Below are 16,132 nucleotides of genomic sequence, written 5' to 3' on the forward strand. Positions count from 1 at the left end.
AACAATTCATTATTTGTTCTTGTAGGAAAGTAGATCGTAAATTTGGCATCCAGGTTAGCAACTACTTTAGGTCCATACTGCGTTCAAATTTTTTTAATTTCAGTAATTTTGTCGGTCTTGTCAACCTCTAATTCCTGAAGTTTTTTGACAGGCAAGATGTATGCCAAGGTGTTGATGGCGTTGATTCTTGAAAGATCCATCTTGAAAACTAGTAATTCAATTAGATTAGATAATTTTTAATGAATCGCGATTCCCTAAAACAAGATAAATTAATACTTACTTAATATTAGAATTTAAAATAGATCTTCATTAATTGACAATGAATTAAAAACAATTTCTTATTGATAAACTTTAATTTTAATTCAATAAGCCACACAAGTTTTTTCACTGTTAACTAGAAGGTTTCTCGATGACGACTGACTGCTGTGAGCTCTTGAGCTCAGCACTCAGCTCATTTCCCCCACCATCGGTCAAAAACAAGTTCAGACTTTTCGAATAACGTCACAAACAAAGAAAAAACAAGTTCAGACTTGTCTGATGACGTCATCTACTACGCATTAGCAAAAAAAGAGGGTTGGGAGTAACTACACCACTAGATGGCATGCTCTTGCATGCTTCTAGCATGTACCCTTACACACTCGAGTTTCAATATATAAAACATCAATAAGGGAGTAAATTGGCACCGTGATGACGCTCAAGGCTGATAGACTGAAAAAGTATCATCCTGTAAGAAGGACACTTTAATATATTGCACTTGCTAGTAGATAGAACCAAATATTTATTTAACAATTAAACATTATTAACCCGACAACTAATCGTATAATATGGACAGTAAACAATAAGTAGTATAATAAGGGACAGGGAGAGAGAGTAGCTAGATGACGTCACGTTGGGTCCTCTCGGAGAGTCCCGTCGGAATGCCTCTTCTTCGTCAGCCTCAATGTCCATCTCACCCTTCTCTAGTGGGGGTGAGCCTTGTCACAGGCTGGGGGTAGCTCCTGACGTCAGAGGCTACAGGCCTCAAGATACCTATCGAGCAAAAGGCTCGATATTCAGGAACGAGTAGCTTACAGTCGGCCGTCCTGATGATGGTCGCGTCCTCGCGGCAAATAATCAGTTGAAGCTCCAAGTGTTTTCACCACTGCGCCTCAACTCCGTTTTTACCTTTAATCTAGAAAATTAATTCATACCTTATTAGTATTATTTCAGTGTAATTTATCATGCAATATCATGCTGCCACTTCTTCCGTAAAAACCGGATAAAACATTATCTCTATTCATAACATATAAATAAAACTCTATATCAATAGAAATTATTAATAATTTGTGCTCCTAGTAAACATAACATGCGGATAGACAGCTGTGGGTGCAGCCCAACTGTCTTCATTTAATGCAACATGCTTAAGTCATAAGTGGCTACTCGACGTTTTCCGAGTAGCACCATGCGTTCGTCTTGCTGACCTTGGCAACGTTATCATGTTGCCAGATCATCAAAACTACAGTCACCCGAGCCACCACCAACCGGTGCAGGTCGTATCTCACGACGTTTCGCAACTCGAGATGACTGTCCGCCCTCAGAACCACCACCAACCGGTATGGTCGGATCCATGACCCTTCGCTAGGTTAGCTTTGTTTTGCAATATTCCACACAATTTCACACCAGATAGGATTATTGTTGTGACAATTCTATCTGCGCATCCTTGAAGTTGAGCTGTCAACTTCCACGATGTGAATGAATATTCTACCTGAAACAACTTAAAGCTCTCAATGACTTAAGTATCTCACCATCAGAATTTCTTTCTGGGTTGCTGATCACTGTGCTATCAGGACTTGGTGATCACCCATGATACCGTAAGTCCGTGCGTAGGTGAACCTCCTAAAACTACTGTCAATTGAAGTGAGATCCTCTTACGATCCCTGAGGCTGGTCAGAGAAGTAGTTCTAAGCAAAGTAATAATCCTTTGCTATATCTTACACCATTGCAAACCAAGTAAGATTGTAACTGCGACAATCCTTCCAAATAATTTTCGAACTTAACTGAGACTGACAGTTCGAATCAACGTTCCACCTGAAACAACAATGTCCTCGACGACGTATGAATCTCATCGTCGAGAATACTAATGACTTGATACGAGCCAGCGTACTTGGGAATGTTTTGTTAATCGTAACCATCGTTATCGCTAAACATTTATTTTATTTAGATTTAACGTTATAGTTAGTACAGTAACTATCAATTTTTAGTTTTCTCTAGGAATAAGAGTCAACGATTAAATCTTTTACTTTGGTGCCTGTTGCATGTCCGTAAGACAATTGCAACTTCACCTTCAATAATAGTTGAATACTGTCGAATTAATTTCAACTCTTTAAATTCACGATACTCTCAATTTACTCAGGAAAATAGTAAGTCAAACATAACTTTTTTCAATAAGCAATTGTTAAGGTACTTAATGCATTCAACGCTGAACTAAGTTAACTATGCAGTAAAATGATACACATCATGTGACTGGTATATAACTAAACCCATAAGTATTGTACGCAACCTTCCAGAGACTAACCCAGTGGGCTCCTACTAACTGATCCCAACAGCAGTACAATCCCAATCAAATTCTAGTCTACAGTAACTATTTATTCCAGAAGAATTACAACTATTATTTTGCAACTATTATGAAATCCTTAATTAATAATATTCAATACATGGAGTTTCATCACATATTCTATCATGTGCTATCAACCATTCCATTTTTCCATTTATCAATCTATTGGTATAAAACAGATTGTACAGTACAACTTGTAATAATAATTTCTAAGCAGTATCTTCAAGCTAATGAAAATTTTAATGTTTGACTTATGCATTTATTACTGATACCATATGTTAATGTATTCCTTCAGAAATATACTTAATTTGCGGCTAATTTCAATTTACAAGTATCTAGAAGAATTGTAGCGCTTCATAATTAACCAGTTATCTTCCTCCCGAATTTTTCGGTCAATACGATAAACTAATTTAATTGATACAATTAACCCAGTCATTTTAATCCACTCGTTATTAATTCCGTTAGTTTTCGCAAACTATCTATTCTTCTGACTTACAAGTATAACAATGTATTTAAATTATAATTTTAATAACTAATGATTGGTGTGATTGTACCGATCAATGTTTAAGGTTGAATTTAATATTTTGTGTCGAAAGTATTGTTTAATTACTAGTTTGTTTGTTAAATATTCGAGCCAGTTCAAGAATAATTTATTTATCGCGAAGATTATTTGTATAAACACTCAATTAGTAAAAGACTTAGAATTGATACTCAATTTATTTTTCCTTCCATTAAGGGGGGGGGGGTAGGGGTTTTAAATTATTCAAAAAAAAATTTTTTTTTAATTTTTTTTCTGAATGAGCAATATGTCAAGAATATTGTGTACAAATTTTAAATCGATCCGAGTAAAACTAACGGAGTTACAGCGTTTCAAATGACCGGCCGGTATACCTGAATTTTATACCTGCCCGACCTGCCCCTACATACCCCTAGTAGAAATCAGCTGCAATTTTCTTTGTTCTTCCGAATCCCTTTCTCCGGCAGTGTGTCTTTCAAAGGATGTAAACTGATGACTCAATATAAGTATAAAAATTCATATTCTTTGATTGATAGTTTATTTCAAATTTTCACGAATAAAAAACTTTAAATGGATTTTCCCGAAAACGGTATTTTTAAAGTCCGTGAACATCATAACTCAAAATGTACTGAACCGATCCCTTTGAAAATTTGAACATTACTTCTTCACATAAATCAACAGGTAACTACGAAGAGTTTTTTTTTTGTTTTTCATTTTTTTCTATTTTTTAATAACAAATTAACCGCGATTTTTTGAGCTAAAATTGCGTTTTTCACTTCCAAGTGCTGCAAAAAATTGAAAAAAAAAAAAAAAAAAAAACTCTTCGTGGTTACCTCGAGAAATACATTAACTTTAAAATGCATATCAATTTTTTTTTTTTCCGATGATCCGGTAACGAGTTATGATGTTCACCGCAAAACGACTTTTTTTCGAGGCGCCTCCGGAGTATCAACGTCACCAGCTTGGTAATCAATATTTTTCGTTAAAAATTTTTTCTGATATTCTTCAAAAGTTGTACAATAATATGTGATTAAGTTTAATGAAATTATATTACTCATCTCGCCGGAAAAAAATCACAAAAATATGCTTCTTTTTCGCCTTTAAAACCCTACCCCCCCCCCTTAATACTGTCAAGCATTGAAAATATTGGCATATTTACATGAATAATATAAAATCTTTGGAAAGGACAAATGCATTTCTGACTAGAACTTGTAGTTTTAGGTTTTTCATAATCCTCAGTTTTTTAACATCTGGTCTCTAGTCAACTTTCTCTCGTACCGTCATAAAGCAATAAAAATAAGGGTCCTTGTAAGATGCGGACTGAATCAACGATTGTATTCGAGAATTCTTAATTTAGTAAAAATCTTTGTACTATGGCCTTGAAGCCATCTGTTATGTGTACCTAAGTTTTTATATTTTACTATAACCCGCTTTATGTCAATTCTCTATGAACATAAGTTTTACTCGTTACTTTAATAGTGACATTTATTTTCAACGCAGAATTTAAAGACAAGCTTTTACCAGAATCTTAAAAAGACTAGTGTCAATAAGAATTCAAATACTAAACATGTGCAGTTCAACATTTTTGGGTTGCTATATTACTACTAAACCCGATCTCAACCTTTAACTTCTGTATATTGTTCTCAACATATTTTGCTTACCTCAAGCCTACTATTTTCAGAAATTCTTTAATAACCAATGTGTTTGTAACTTAGGTTTATTAATGTAAAATTCATATTGATAACGCATACATAAATTCTGACTGAATGTATTTGATTATATTACTGAATTCGTATTTTCAAAAATAACTGATCATCTCATTTTTAAATATTGAAGAGTCAACGCGTTAAAGCTTACTGATGATTTATATTTAATAAACTTATCTTTGTGATTTCTACCGATATAATTATGTTAATGCGGCAACACCGATTATAGTTACAGTATACGTCCCGGCTTACTACCTGGCCGCTTAGATACCTGGGCATGTTTTATGAAGGTCGGTTATGTATTTTTCTATTAGTTTATTATTTACTTCGGTTTCAACGTTGTACTTCATTTATTTCCGTTGACATTTATTCATTTTAACAATAATACAAATTATATAACTATTCTCCCGATTTTGTAATACGCGTTACTTAGATATCTAGCAAGTATTACATTACTGCGTTTTTGATAATCTGTCCCAGTACACTAACTCAACATGCAAGTCATTAAGAAGATTTATTTTTCTACATTACCAAACTCGTGAAGTCAACGAAATCATGACACTCTTTGTCCTATTGCAACCTGAGCAATAATAGTTTTACCAGCTCTTGACACTGAACTTCTGTTCAATGATGCACTACATTAATGTAGTCATTGTACCGTCTGTATATAGTTTACTTTAGCGATGAGTTCAACAATTTCCATCAATCCCTGCTGCTGCTTTCGTGATGATGTGAAGATTCAGATGATGTCCTCGTCAATAATGATCATAGCTATTTCCTTTATAACTTCTGTACTTGCAGGAGTTGTACATATTACGAGGATGTATTCAGATGTAATTTGAACATATCTTGTTGACCAATCGCTGCTTCCCATCGTGGTATACAGGATCCATTATGCCACGGAATGGCACTCACCATAACTAACTTAACTTTCCCTGGATGTGATCTAATTATATTTTCTGTAAAATAACTACTTTATTATTCACTTATTGTAAGCACACTGCACTTTATGCTGGCACACGGATTTCCAATCCCACTTCTGATATGTAAGAAGGACACTTTAATATATTGCACTTGCTAGTAGATAGAACCAAATATTTATTTAACAATTAAACATTATTAACCCGACAACTAATCGTATAATATGGACAGTAAACAATAAGTAGTATAATAAGGGACAGGGAGAGAGAGTAGCTAGATGACGTCATGTTGGGTCCTCTCGGAGAGTCCCGTCGGAATGCCTCTTCTTCGTCAGCCTCAATGTCCATCTCACCCTTCTCTAGTGGGGGTGAGCCTTGTCACAGGCTGGGGGTAGCTCCTGACGTCAGAGGCTACAGGCCTCAAGATACCTATCGAGCAAAAGGCTCGATATTCAGGAACGAGTAGCTTACAATCCTTGAGCGCCCTAACGGCGTCATTTTGTTTGAATAATTTTCCGCGAAAAATATGCGAGATGCGCCATCTATCACGAGCTCGAAATAGCGGATAGGAGCTCGAAATGGCAGACAATTAGCATCCAACGGGCCGAAGATAAGCTCAGGCGGTAAAAAAGACTGCTAATAACACAAATCAGATGCCAATTAGCATACAAATGATGTCAAAAAGGTCCCAGATAATCGCAAATGATGTCAAAAGGCCGCAGATAACTACGCCAACAGCCGATGCATTATCAACAACCGATACATTATCGCCAATCGATAACCACACAAACAACCGATACATCATCGCCAATCGATAACTTACCATACATCGGTACAAGAGATCATGCCCATCTTGCCCCAAATAGTACAGAACCAGCTTTACCTCTCTACTTAGAACGAGCCGGCAAAAAAAAGTATTGGTATTTTCAGTTCATTACCATACAAGTATATGGCGGCGGATACTCTCCGAAGTACTATCACACAAATTTTTGCCAATCACTTGTACCTTGTGTTATTTTGTGACGTCTATAAATTTGTTTTTTTTTTATCTTAATCTGACGTGGTTGTCTTATATATTTTATTTTTGGCTCTTAAGTTGGCCACCATAACTTAAGTTTTTTTACTATGAGCCATTATATTTAGTAGTTTTTGTCTTACGTAGGTTAACATATAAAATTGTTAGCTTTGTATGCGTTTTTTATTAATAACCGACTGCTCATACTAGTACGAGCCGGCTTTAAAACGAATTGTTATTTTCAGTAAAATACTATACAAGTATATGGCAGCGGATACTTTGCAAAGTACTATCACACATATTTTTGACAATCACTTGTACTTTGTGTCAATTTTTAACATCTATAAATTCTTTTTTTTTTTTTTCTCTTAATCTGACGTGGTTGTCTCATATATTTTATTTTTGGCTCTTAAGTTTGCAATGTATATTGTTATAGGAAATTATATTCCCTACAAAAAATCTTTCTTAGTAATTTGACGTAAAACGAGCCGTTTTCTTATAACCGTGCCTTGAACATTAATTTGTGTTTTAAATTGTTTGTTTCTATTTTGGATTTTTGTAACTACTACAAATATTAAAATTTTTTTCAGTCAAGAAACATATTCTTGAAGGAAATGTAATGTTCTACAAAAAATGTCTCCCCTAGCGAATCCGGTCATACTTAAAAAATACTGAAAATATCCACTGAGTTTTAGCCCAGTTCCGGTCATTTTTCGGTAATATACCAAAAAAAATACCCAAATTATACCTAAATAATGCTTCTATTTTGGGTATGTGTGTGAACATTATATACCTAAAAAGTACTCTAATTTTTTTTTTAATTGTTAAATTTAGCAGTCAAATTTTAATTTATTAACCAATAAAATTAATTTATTAATAAAAATAAGAAATTGATAGGAGAGAAATAAAATACATGTTTATTTATTCAAATTTTGAAATTTTTATTAAATTATAAATTAGTTGTTTTATAAAATTTTTTTAAAAGCAATAAAAATGAGAAAGTTTTTGATAATATTAATAAAGAAAATAAAAATAATTTAGAATTATTTTTAAATAGATTTCGCTCTTCGCTGCCCGTTAGGAAATATTTCAGAGTTCTTGTTCTGCTTCTTTCGAGCAAATTTATCGTTTTTAAGGAAGTCTGTGACCCATCGATAAATATTATGTTCAGGGTTATGTTTCTTCGTATGCTTTAAAAATCTTGTTCTTTGTAGAGCATAACAAAGGTTGATGAAATCATTGTAATTTCGAGAGCTGACAATTAAAGCATTAGGAAATTTTTTATTTTTTCGAGTCATCAGTCTATCGCGTTCATTTTCTGTCCAATAGGCTCGCATCAATCTTCTCGCACGCAGACTCATTTTTTTTGCCGACAAAGCTCTTAAAAAGTTTTTGGCATCTAAAGAAATTCCTTCAATTTCGACCTAAAACATAAATAGAATTAATAATATGAAAATTAAAAAATAGCATATGAATGAGTAAAATATTAAGGTAATGTACGTACTTTCCCATTATTGTCAGTTAATGGCCGCCCAAGATTATTTTTGAGGAGAACTTTTTTTACATCCGAGACTATTTTTTTTCGGAATAATTTCAAGCCATGTTGTAATTGCGACATATTAACTATGTCATTGAAATCACTTGGACTACTGGGACTTGAGGACCGAGAAGAATGAATTGAACTAGAGGAATCTCCAGATTCAGATGACGAGCTTCGAGCATTATTGAAATGTTGTGGTGCAGATTGTCGTGATCTTGAAGCATATGGTCGACTTACATGAACTGATCTGCGAGTATGCTGTTGAGATGATGAATTTATCCTTGATTCAGATGATAGTGGAGTTCTTGGAGTATTTTCATGAACTGATCTGCGAGTATGCTGTTGAGATGATGAGTTTATCCTTGACCCAGATGATAGTGGAGTTCTTGGAGTATTTTCATGAACTGATCTGCGAGTATGCTGTTGAGATGATGAGTTTATCCTTGATCCAGATAATAGTGGTGTTCTTGGAGTATTTTCATGAACTGATCTGCGAATATGTTGTAGAGATGATAAGCTTATCCTTGAACCAGGTGATGGTGGAGTTTTTGGAGTACTCTCAAGAACTGATCTGCGAGAATGTTGAGATGATAAGCTTATCCTTGATCTAGATGATAGTGGAGTTCTCGGAGTATTTTCATGAACTGATTTGCGAATATGTTGTAGAGATGATAAGCTTATCCTTGAACCAGGTGATGGTGGAGTCTTTGGAGTACTTTCATGAACTGATGTGCGTGTGTGTTGTAGAGATATTGAATTTGTCTTTGATCCAGGTGATAGTGAAGTTCTTGGAGTATTTTCAAGAATTGATCTGCGTGAGTGTTCGACGGATGATGTCAATTCACGATCAACTGCATTTTTTCCAACGTTACGTTGATCCTGTAGATAAGTAAATTAACAAGCTACGATGCTAAGATAATTATGTTACAAAATCAATGAGTTAATATAATTAAATAGAATGAAATGCCATTACTCCAGTAAATAGATGTTTTGAATCAAATGCGCCATTCCGATTGAGTGAAAGATAAAATAAAAATAAATCGAAATTATAAGATTTACAAGAAATATTGTTTGCGTTCGGTTACTTATGTAAGACATCGAGCTTCAGACGAGTATTGTTCCAGTTTTAATATTATACTTATTAACAATGCTTCAAGGCTGTCAAATACAAATTTTAATCTTTTTATATTCAGTCCGATTGAATTTTAATAAATTTTGGGATATGAAATACTTAAATTTTTAGAACGAACATTAACACCGAAAAAATACTCTCCTAATATATTGCTCCTTGTCTAATTAATGAAAGATAAATATAGTCTGATAATCAAGCAAAACAGTATAAATCGGAAGTTCATAAAAGTTATTGAACAACGATTAAAAGTAACGATATTTTGGTGTTGTTTGATTTAATAACTTACTCAGTATTTAAAATACAGGGCCATTTCTGTTTGATCAATTCGTATGGATTCCAGATCGATTTTCGATCTTGTTCTCCAAATTTGATGCCTTTTATAATAATGACTAAGTATTCAAAAAGTTCTAACTATTAGAAAGTTTTGTCTTTTTTGATACATACTGTAATCATAAAAATTATTTTTTTGGCTAGCCTAGTAATCAATAAATTCAATAAATTAATCAATAGAAGTATTTCGCAGCTACTTCTGTAAATAAATTTGAAAAATTCTCCTCCTAAGTAGTATAAATTTAATCATTTTCAGCAAATGAAACTTTTATCAACGATCACTGGAAAGCTGAAAAATCAGAATTGTATATCTTATAATAATGCTTACTTTTGTACGTTCATTACTCAAAATATTATTATTCTCTTTGTTAACATTAAATATTTTAATAATATTATAATCACTTGATGCCATTGATTTCTCTTGGAACGTCTTTTCTGTTGTCTGAAATAAAATTAAAGTAGTAGAATAGGGTGTATCAGGTTTCATCAGAGGATTACATAAATTGATAAAAATACCTTGACAAATTTTGTAGTCTTTTCAATTTTATTAGCAGAAAATTTCTTTTTTGTCTCATTAGCAATGGTTTTGTTTCGAGGCTTTATCTGATAAGGTGTTAGACTTAATCTTTTCACCACTCGAATTCTTTTTTTACCAGAAGATCTTTGAAGACTTAGTAAAGCTTTTTACTTTCTATAAGCAAGAAAATATTATATAAAATATTGTAGTTTATTTATCATATATGAGTACGCAGCTTAAGCTACTTAACATTCCAAAATTTCCCTGGTGGAAATTTTTGGGAATTTTCTCTGAAAAACTAAGTTCCAAAGTTCTAAAGACTTTTTCAGAGTTCTGAAGACTTTTTCGGAAAAAATTCCCAAAAATTTCCACCAGGGTTGTTTATTCTTAAAAAGCAAAATACCGTAAAAACGTGCATTTTTGAAACTAATGTTGCCTAATAGAGTATGAATTTAAAATGAGACAAAAATATTATGACTTTTACCATTTTTAGATTGATTCAGTTGTAAAATTTTACAACAATAATCATATCTATACATACTAAATATATCCATGTTAACTGTAATAATTACCTGCATATCGAAGCATTTCGATTTCAACGACATTTTCTCCTGATTGCATATAGACAGGTACATTTGATTCAATATCTAACTTTGACGCTACTTTCAGCAATCCAGAATTTGAATCTCTTACAAAAATTGCAGAAATAGGTAGTATCAATTCTCTATCATTCTGTAGTTCCTTGACTAAACAGCGATTTGGTAGAGATGACATATCTATTCAAAAAATTTAGTTTAAAACGAAGTGAATTTTAATTCATGAATAAATAAATCTTTTTATTTAATATGTAGAATCACACTCAACAAATATGTGGGTGCACATCAAAATTTGAGATACGAAATACATACAAATATGTTTATATGTATAACAATATATAAAGCTAAATTATGTTAGGTTATACGTGAGTGATCCTATGAAATAATTAATGTAAACACCAACTTTCTTATCTATTTGCCAATGACAACAATATATGATAACAGCAACCGAAATTTTAATATATCTTTAACATTAATTACAAACATGACTAATAATCTTCTTACCTGCTTAATTATTCTTTTTATTTTCTGGGTAGTATCACAATGGGAAAATCTAGGAGATATTGGCGATGTGTAAAATCACCTGACATTTGTGAACAAAGCATTATATGTGACATACACGTAAATAGCTTACCGCGTATGGGGAGAGGGTACGCCCTCCATTCCTGATAGCCACTTTGCATTAAAATTGACGGTAATTTAATGTTAAAATTACCTGAAACTTGCTGCTTGAATTTGCAGACAATTTCACAGCAAAATAGTAACGCGGCAATTAGAAGATATAATCCAGTGCCAGAAGATGGCGGTAGTAATGTATTCTAAATTTAAAATTTTGTTAAAAATAAATGTTGTCAGTGCATCAATGATAATCTAATTATATTGAATTAGATAAATTAGAAATTAATATTTTCAGTATATAAATAATTTTATAAATCTTTCTTTTTTTTTATAAATATATGAATATTTCAATAACATCAACAGCTTATTACTGTAATTATTATTTGGGATTTGACAGAATAGAGAAATATAAATAAACGATTTCTTTTCAGTTTTTAAAAAATTCTTTAATTAACTAAAAAAATAATTTATTAAATAAATATTCTGCAAAGAATACATGGTCTTCATATAGCTAATAGAAAAAATACAATATTTCACTGTTATAGTGAGAAATAATTGAATTTTTTTTTGCATACTACAATTACAGACTAGTCTGTTTCCCATGAGTTGGGTAATTTTAGAAAATATAAATTTTCTTTGAAAGAAATTTTAATGGCAGGGCTGAAAATTGTTTTATCATCAACAAAAATACTATTATCTGTACATTTTACTTTCTTAATATACGACACACTTAAATCATTAATAATTTCTTCGTAACTCTGCAAGATGATTCCGCTAACTGTAGTGTTTTCGATTGAAAAACATACAAATTTGAGTATTTCTCCAAAACCAATATTATCACAATATATAAGCGAGTTACAAAATTTAGTCTCTTTTGTTCTTCTGCAGTTATAACTGACTCCGTTAACTGTTCCTCTGGAATAGCAATATAAATAATCTGGGTAAAAACCTGATTTAGCAAAAACGAGTTTCTTATATTTATCTGGTTTTATTTTTGTTGCTTTTCCTCTTCCAACTATTTTTTCATGACTACTACCATCTAATGGCAGTCTCATGAGTTTCCTTATGTTATTTCGAGTCTCTTTAGCTATCGAATCATCTTCACCGCAGCTAAAAAGATATTTCGATAATAAATATCTATCAGTTATTTGAGAGCACGGTGAATGGGGACTTGTTATTTTGTTTACGATTCTTCTGTTCCACGATTCAAATACAAACGTAGAATTAGACCAAAAAGGTCCCCAATCGCGAACGGTAGCTGTTATATGAGTCAGCAGGTGAATATTGTACGTCATATTTTTTAATCCAAAATATCTTTGAAATAATTTGACATAATTTTCCAATAAATAATTGGAATGTTCCAGTCTTTCAGGCGTAATACAATCACTATTTAATATGTTAACTGCTTCACTTAATAGAGCAAGATGATCTAAATATTTGTCCGGAAGAATATTCTTTAAACAAATTACACAGTATTCAAGCCAGTTTCGCCATTCTGAAGCTTTCCAAGTTGCAAGTGTATTTATTGATCTAGGTAGTCTTGAACGTATATTATGTGGCATTATAGCCAAAAATAGAGAATCAATTTCTTCCTTCTGGCCAGGACGACCGATGTAATAATCAACTACGACTTTCTTTTTTTTATTGTTTATAATAACGTCTTTATAATCTTTTTTTAATAGTAACTTCGTATGCCATTTAATGACACCAAGGAAACAGCAATGCATACTATCAACAATCATTCCCTTAGATAAATTGAATAATGGCAATAACATCAGCGCTGATGGTCCTTTGATACCTTTTATTTCATTTTTATCGGCAAAACTTTTCATCATATCAGCACGCATTTCATCATCTATTCTTAACTGCTCCGAACTATTTCCCACAGGGTAAACATGTTTTCTACCTATGCTTTTACCAAAGGCATAGCAAAAAGTACAACCATAAAAACCATTGAAACGTTTCATTCGTAACACTGCAGATCTAGCGGGTGTATCTACTGATCCTAATATTTTACAAATTTAGATGTCACTTCCATTGTTGATGTTGGCTTCCAAACAATTCCTTCTTCATATAAAACTTTAATTTGATCAGTAAACGTTCGTACATAATCATTCATTAAAGGTTCCTTCTTATCCACAAATATTCCCGCTAGTAAGACGTGTTTTTTTCTTAAATGTGGTGATAGTTCATTGATTTGAACATATATAGGCCAGGCACTTGATTTGGAAGAATTAGAAATCTTGCATCCATCAGTATTAAATGTTAGGGAAAAATTATATGGATTACTTAAAAACATTCCTGCTGAACTAAGTTTTTTATACTCAGCCCCATCATAAATGTCTTCAATAGCCCCTTGCACATTCTTAATTCTTGTGAAACGATACTTTAACGACTCATCAATGTTTTTAGTCGTAAGATAATTCGTAATTTGTAAATGCAAGTTCAGACTTATAAAATACGATAAATTTTTGTTTTCCTGTTTTGGTCCACAGGCACTACAAAAACAGTCTTTCATCGGGCTTCGACCTTCTCCCATGTACGCGTCACATTCGCGACAGTACATATGATATGTCATCAACCTTATGTCTTTTTCTAAGACAGACCACAATGATTCTTTCGTACTTGGTAAGCAGTGTAAATCGTAAGTCGCATTGATCAATTTACAAACATCCAGAGTTGCTTCATAAGTCCAATTATGCCTGATTGACATTGTTATGATTGACAGTAAATGATCTTTAGGACTGAGTTTTTTTGAAGGCAGTACAGGTATATCTAAAACATGATTTTGAAATAACGATGTAGTATTTACATTATGACACTCGTTATCGCTGTCATCGTCGCTATCATCGTCATCATTATTGCTATCATCATCACTATCGTTATCATCGTCATCATCATCGCTATCACCATCATCATCTGTATCATCTATCAAACCATTAGAACTACTACGATCAGTTATTCTGTTGGTGTCCTCAAGATTTATTATCTCATCACGATAATCACCAATTACATCTGAATGCTGAATGTTAAGATTAGAAGTTAAAGACGTCTGGGAAGGAGACATTGTGTTCTCTATGCCTTGAATTAAATTGACTCCACGATGTGGTGACACAGCAGATTGACTTTCATCGGATTCTGATTCTGTATCCTGTAACACGTACTTAGTATTATTTTAATTTTAATCATTGATAATAACTTGTTCTATGAATAAATTACCTCAACATAGAGTAGTGTTTTTAGTAACGACTCAGACTTAAAACACTGAGGATTGAATTGCAACAACTGCTCAAAAATTATTTTGTTACGTTTGTAGATGGTTGTTCGATGGCGTTTTCTTTTTTTAGCTACTTCCATTATTTTTTATTAGTTGACACAGTTATTTATAACTTTCACTACCAGCGCTAGTAAAACAATTTAGAATATAAAGTTTGTATTAAACAATCAAATCAATAGTATAATAGAGCAAAACTGTAAAACAGTATGGAGACGATACACTATTTGCTCCGAGAGTAACAAGACTAGAGCTAAAGGGGCTCTCTTAAATTAGCAGGGACAAATTAATTTTTTCAACTTTTTTTTGCTAATTCGTTTGTTCGTCATTTGTTCTTGATTGTTTGATCAAAATTAATTTTTGTTCGATTATTGTTTTTTTATAAAAAATATTTAAAAATTTGATTTGAACCTGGCTCTTGATAATGTAGTACTGACATACATTTTTTTTATCAATCTCAACTAGATATTGTTTGTTCGATAAAAAAAAAACGTTTGTTTGATTTTATTTTCTTTGTAATTAATTTTTTTAATATAATTACACCCACCCAACTGTACATCTTCAAATAAATCCTACTGCACATGCGCGAATTTCGAATCAATTGCGCGGTCTATTTAAATAATAATTATAATTATTATAATAATAACTATTATGATAATTATTATTACAATAATTATTACTATAATAATTATTATTATTTTAATAAACGAATTAGCAAAAAAAAAAAAGTTCAAAAAAATAAATTTGTCCCCGCTAATTTAAGAGAGCCAAAATGCATTTCATTTATAAACGTCATCTATACTGTATTTTAAAAATTATTTTTCTACAGTATAATTTGGGTATGAAAAGTTCACAAACATACCCAACATTTACGGTAATTTCGGTATTATTTCGGTATGATTAGGGCATTATTCGTAAAACGTACCCAAATGCTATCAAATGTATACTATGTCCAAAACACACTCATAAAATACCCAAAATTTCGGTATGATCGAATTCGCTAGGGTCTTAACATTTTTTGCTAAATTCACGCCTTCGAAAGTTATTCAGGTTATTAAAGTCATTTTGACTCAACTTCAACCTTGAATGACTTTCGGAGGAGTGAATTTAGCAAAAAATGTTAAGAGACCTTTTTTGTGGGGCATTAAATTTTCTTCAAGGGTATGTATCTTGACTGGAAAAAATTTTAATATTTTTAGTAGTCACAAAAATCCAAAATAGAAACCAACAATTTAATAAACAAATCAATGTTTAAGGCACGGTTATAAGGAAACGGCTCGTTTTACGTCAATTTACTAAGAGACATTTTTTGTAGGAAATTCAATTTCCTATAATTATATAGATTGCTCAAATTTTTCAGATAGATGATTTACG

At 32.2% G+C, this 16,132-nt stretch overlaps 2 protein-coding genes across 4 annotated transcripts; both read right to left on the reverse strand.

Moving 5' to 3' along the window:
- Window positions 1-7,683: 7,683 nt before the first annotated feature.
- On the reverse strand, window positions 7,684-11,358 carry LOC130673532 (sialidase-like). Of its 2 annotated transcripts, none has more exons than XR_008990903.1 (6): window positions 11,135-11,358; window positions 10,843-11,046; window positions 10,270-10,444; window positions 9,710-10,195; window positions 8,256-9,170; window positions 7,684-8,175 (listed from the first exon to the last, which is right to left on the reverse strand). XR_008990903.1 is itself a non-coding variant. In XM_057478564.1 (6 exons), exons 4-6 carry the CDS (start codon window positions 10,163-10,165, stop codon window positions 7,801-7,803), a joined length of 1,374 nt encoding a protein of 457 aa, XP_057334547.1. In that variant the 5' UTR covers window positions 10,166-10,195; window positions 10,270-10,444; window positions 10,843-11,046; window positions 11,135-11,356; the 3' UTR covers window positions 7,684-7,800. The 2 variants fall into 2 exon arrangements, 1 of the variants encoding a protein (XP_057334547.1); XM_057478564.1 differs by having other exon boundaries at window positions 10,082-10,195; window positions 11,135-11,356.
- Window positions 11,359-11,981: 623 nt separating this feature from the next.
- LOC130673561 (uncharacterized) lies at window positions 11,982-15,154 on the reverse strand. 2 transcript variants are annotated; one of them, XM_057478602.1, is made up of 2 exons: window positions 14,704-15,154; window positions 11,982-14,635 (listed from the first exon to the last, which is right to left on the reverse strand). In XM_057478602.1, the coding sequence occupies exon 2, from the start codon at window positions 13,449-13,451 to the stop codon at window positions 12,072-12,074; it is 1,380 nt and encodes a 459-aa protein (XP_057334585.1). In that variant the 5' UTR covers window positions 13,452-14,635; window positions 14,704-15,154; the 3' UTR covers window positions 11,982-12,071. Both variants share the same exon structure in this region, with proteins under 2 accessions (XP_057334585.1, XP_057334586.1).
- Between the last annotated feature and the right edge of the window lie 978 nt (window positions 15,155-16,132).

The sequence above is a fragment of the Microplitis mediator genome, chromosome 8 (assembly GCF_029852145.1).
Source record: "Microplitis mediator isolate UGA2020A chromosome 8, iyMicMedi2.1, whole genome shotgun sequence".
Classification (NCBI taxonomy): Eukaryota; Metazoa; Arthropoda; class Insecta; order Hymenoptera; family Braconidae; genus Microplitis; species Microplitis mediator.

Bases quoted from the DNA above. Each gene is read 5' to 3' on its own strand.
- LOC130673532 (XM_057478564.1), bottom strand. From the start codon at position 10,165: ATGGCATCAAGTGATTATAATATTATTAAAATATTTAATGTTAACAAA. The intron at 9,171-10,081 runs GTAAGCATTATT...ACTTATCTACAG, and splicing joins TGAGTAATGAACGTACAAAA to GATCAACGTAACGTTGGAAA. The intron at 8,176-8,255 runs GTACGTACATTA...TTTATGTTTTAG, and splicing joins TAACTGACAATAATGGGAAA to GTCGAAATTGAAGGAATTTC.
- LOC130673561 (XM_057478602.1), bottom strand. From the start codon at position 13,451: ATGAAACGTTTCAATGGTTTTTATGGTTGTACTTTTTGCTATGCCTTT.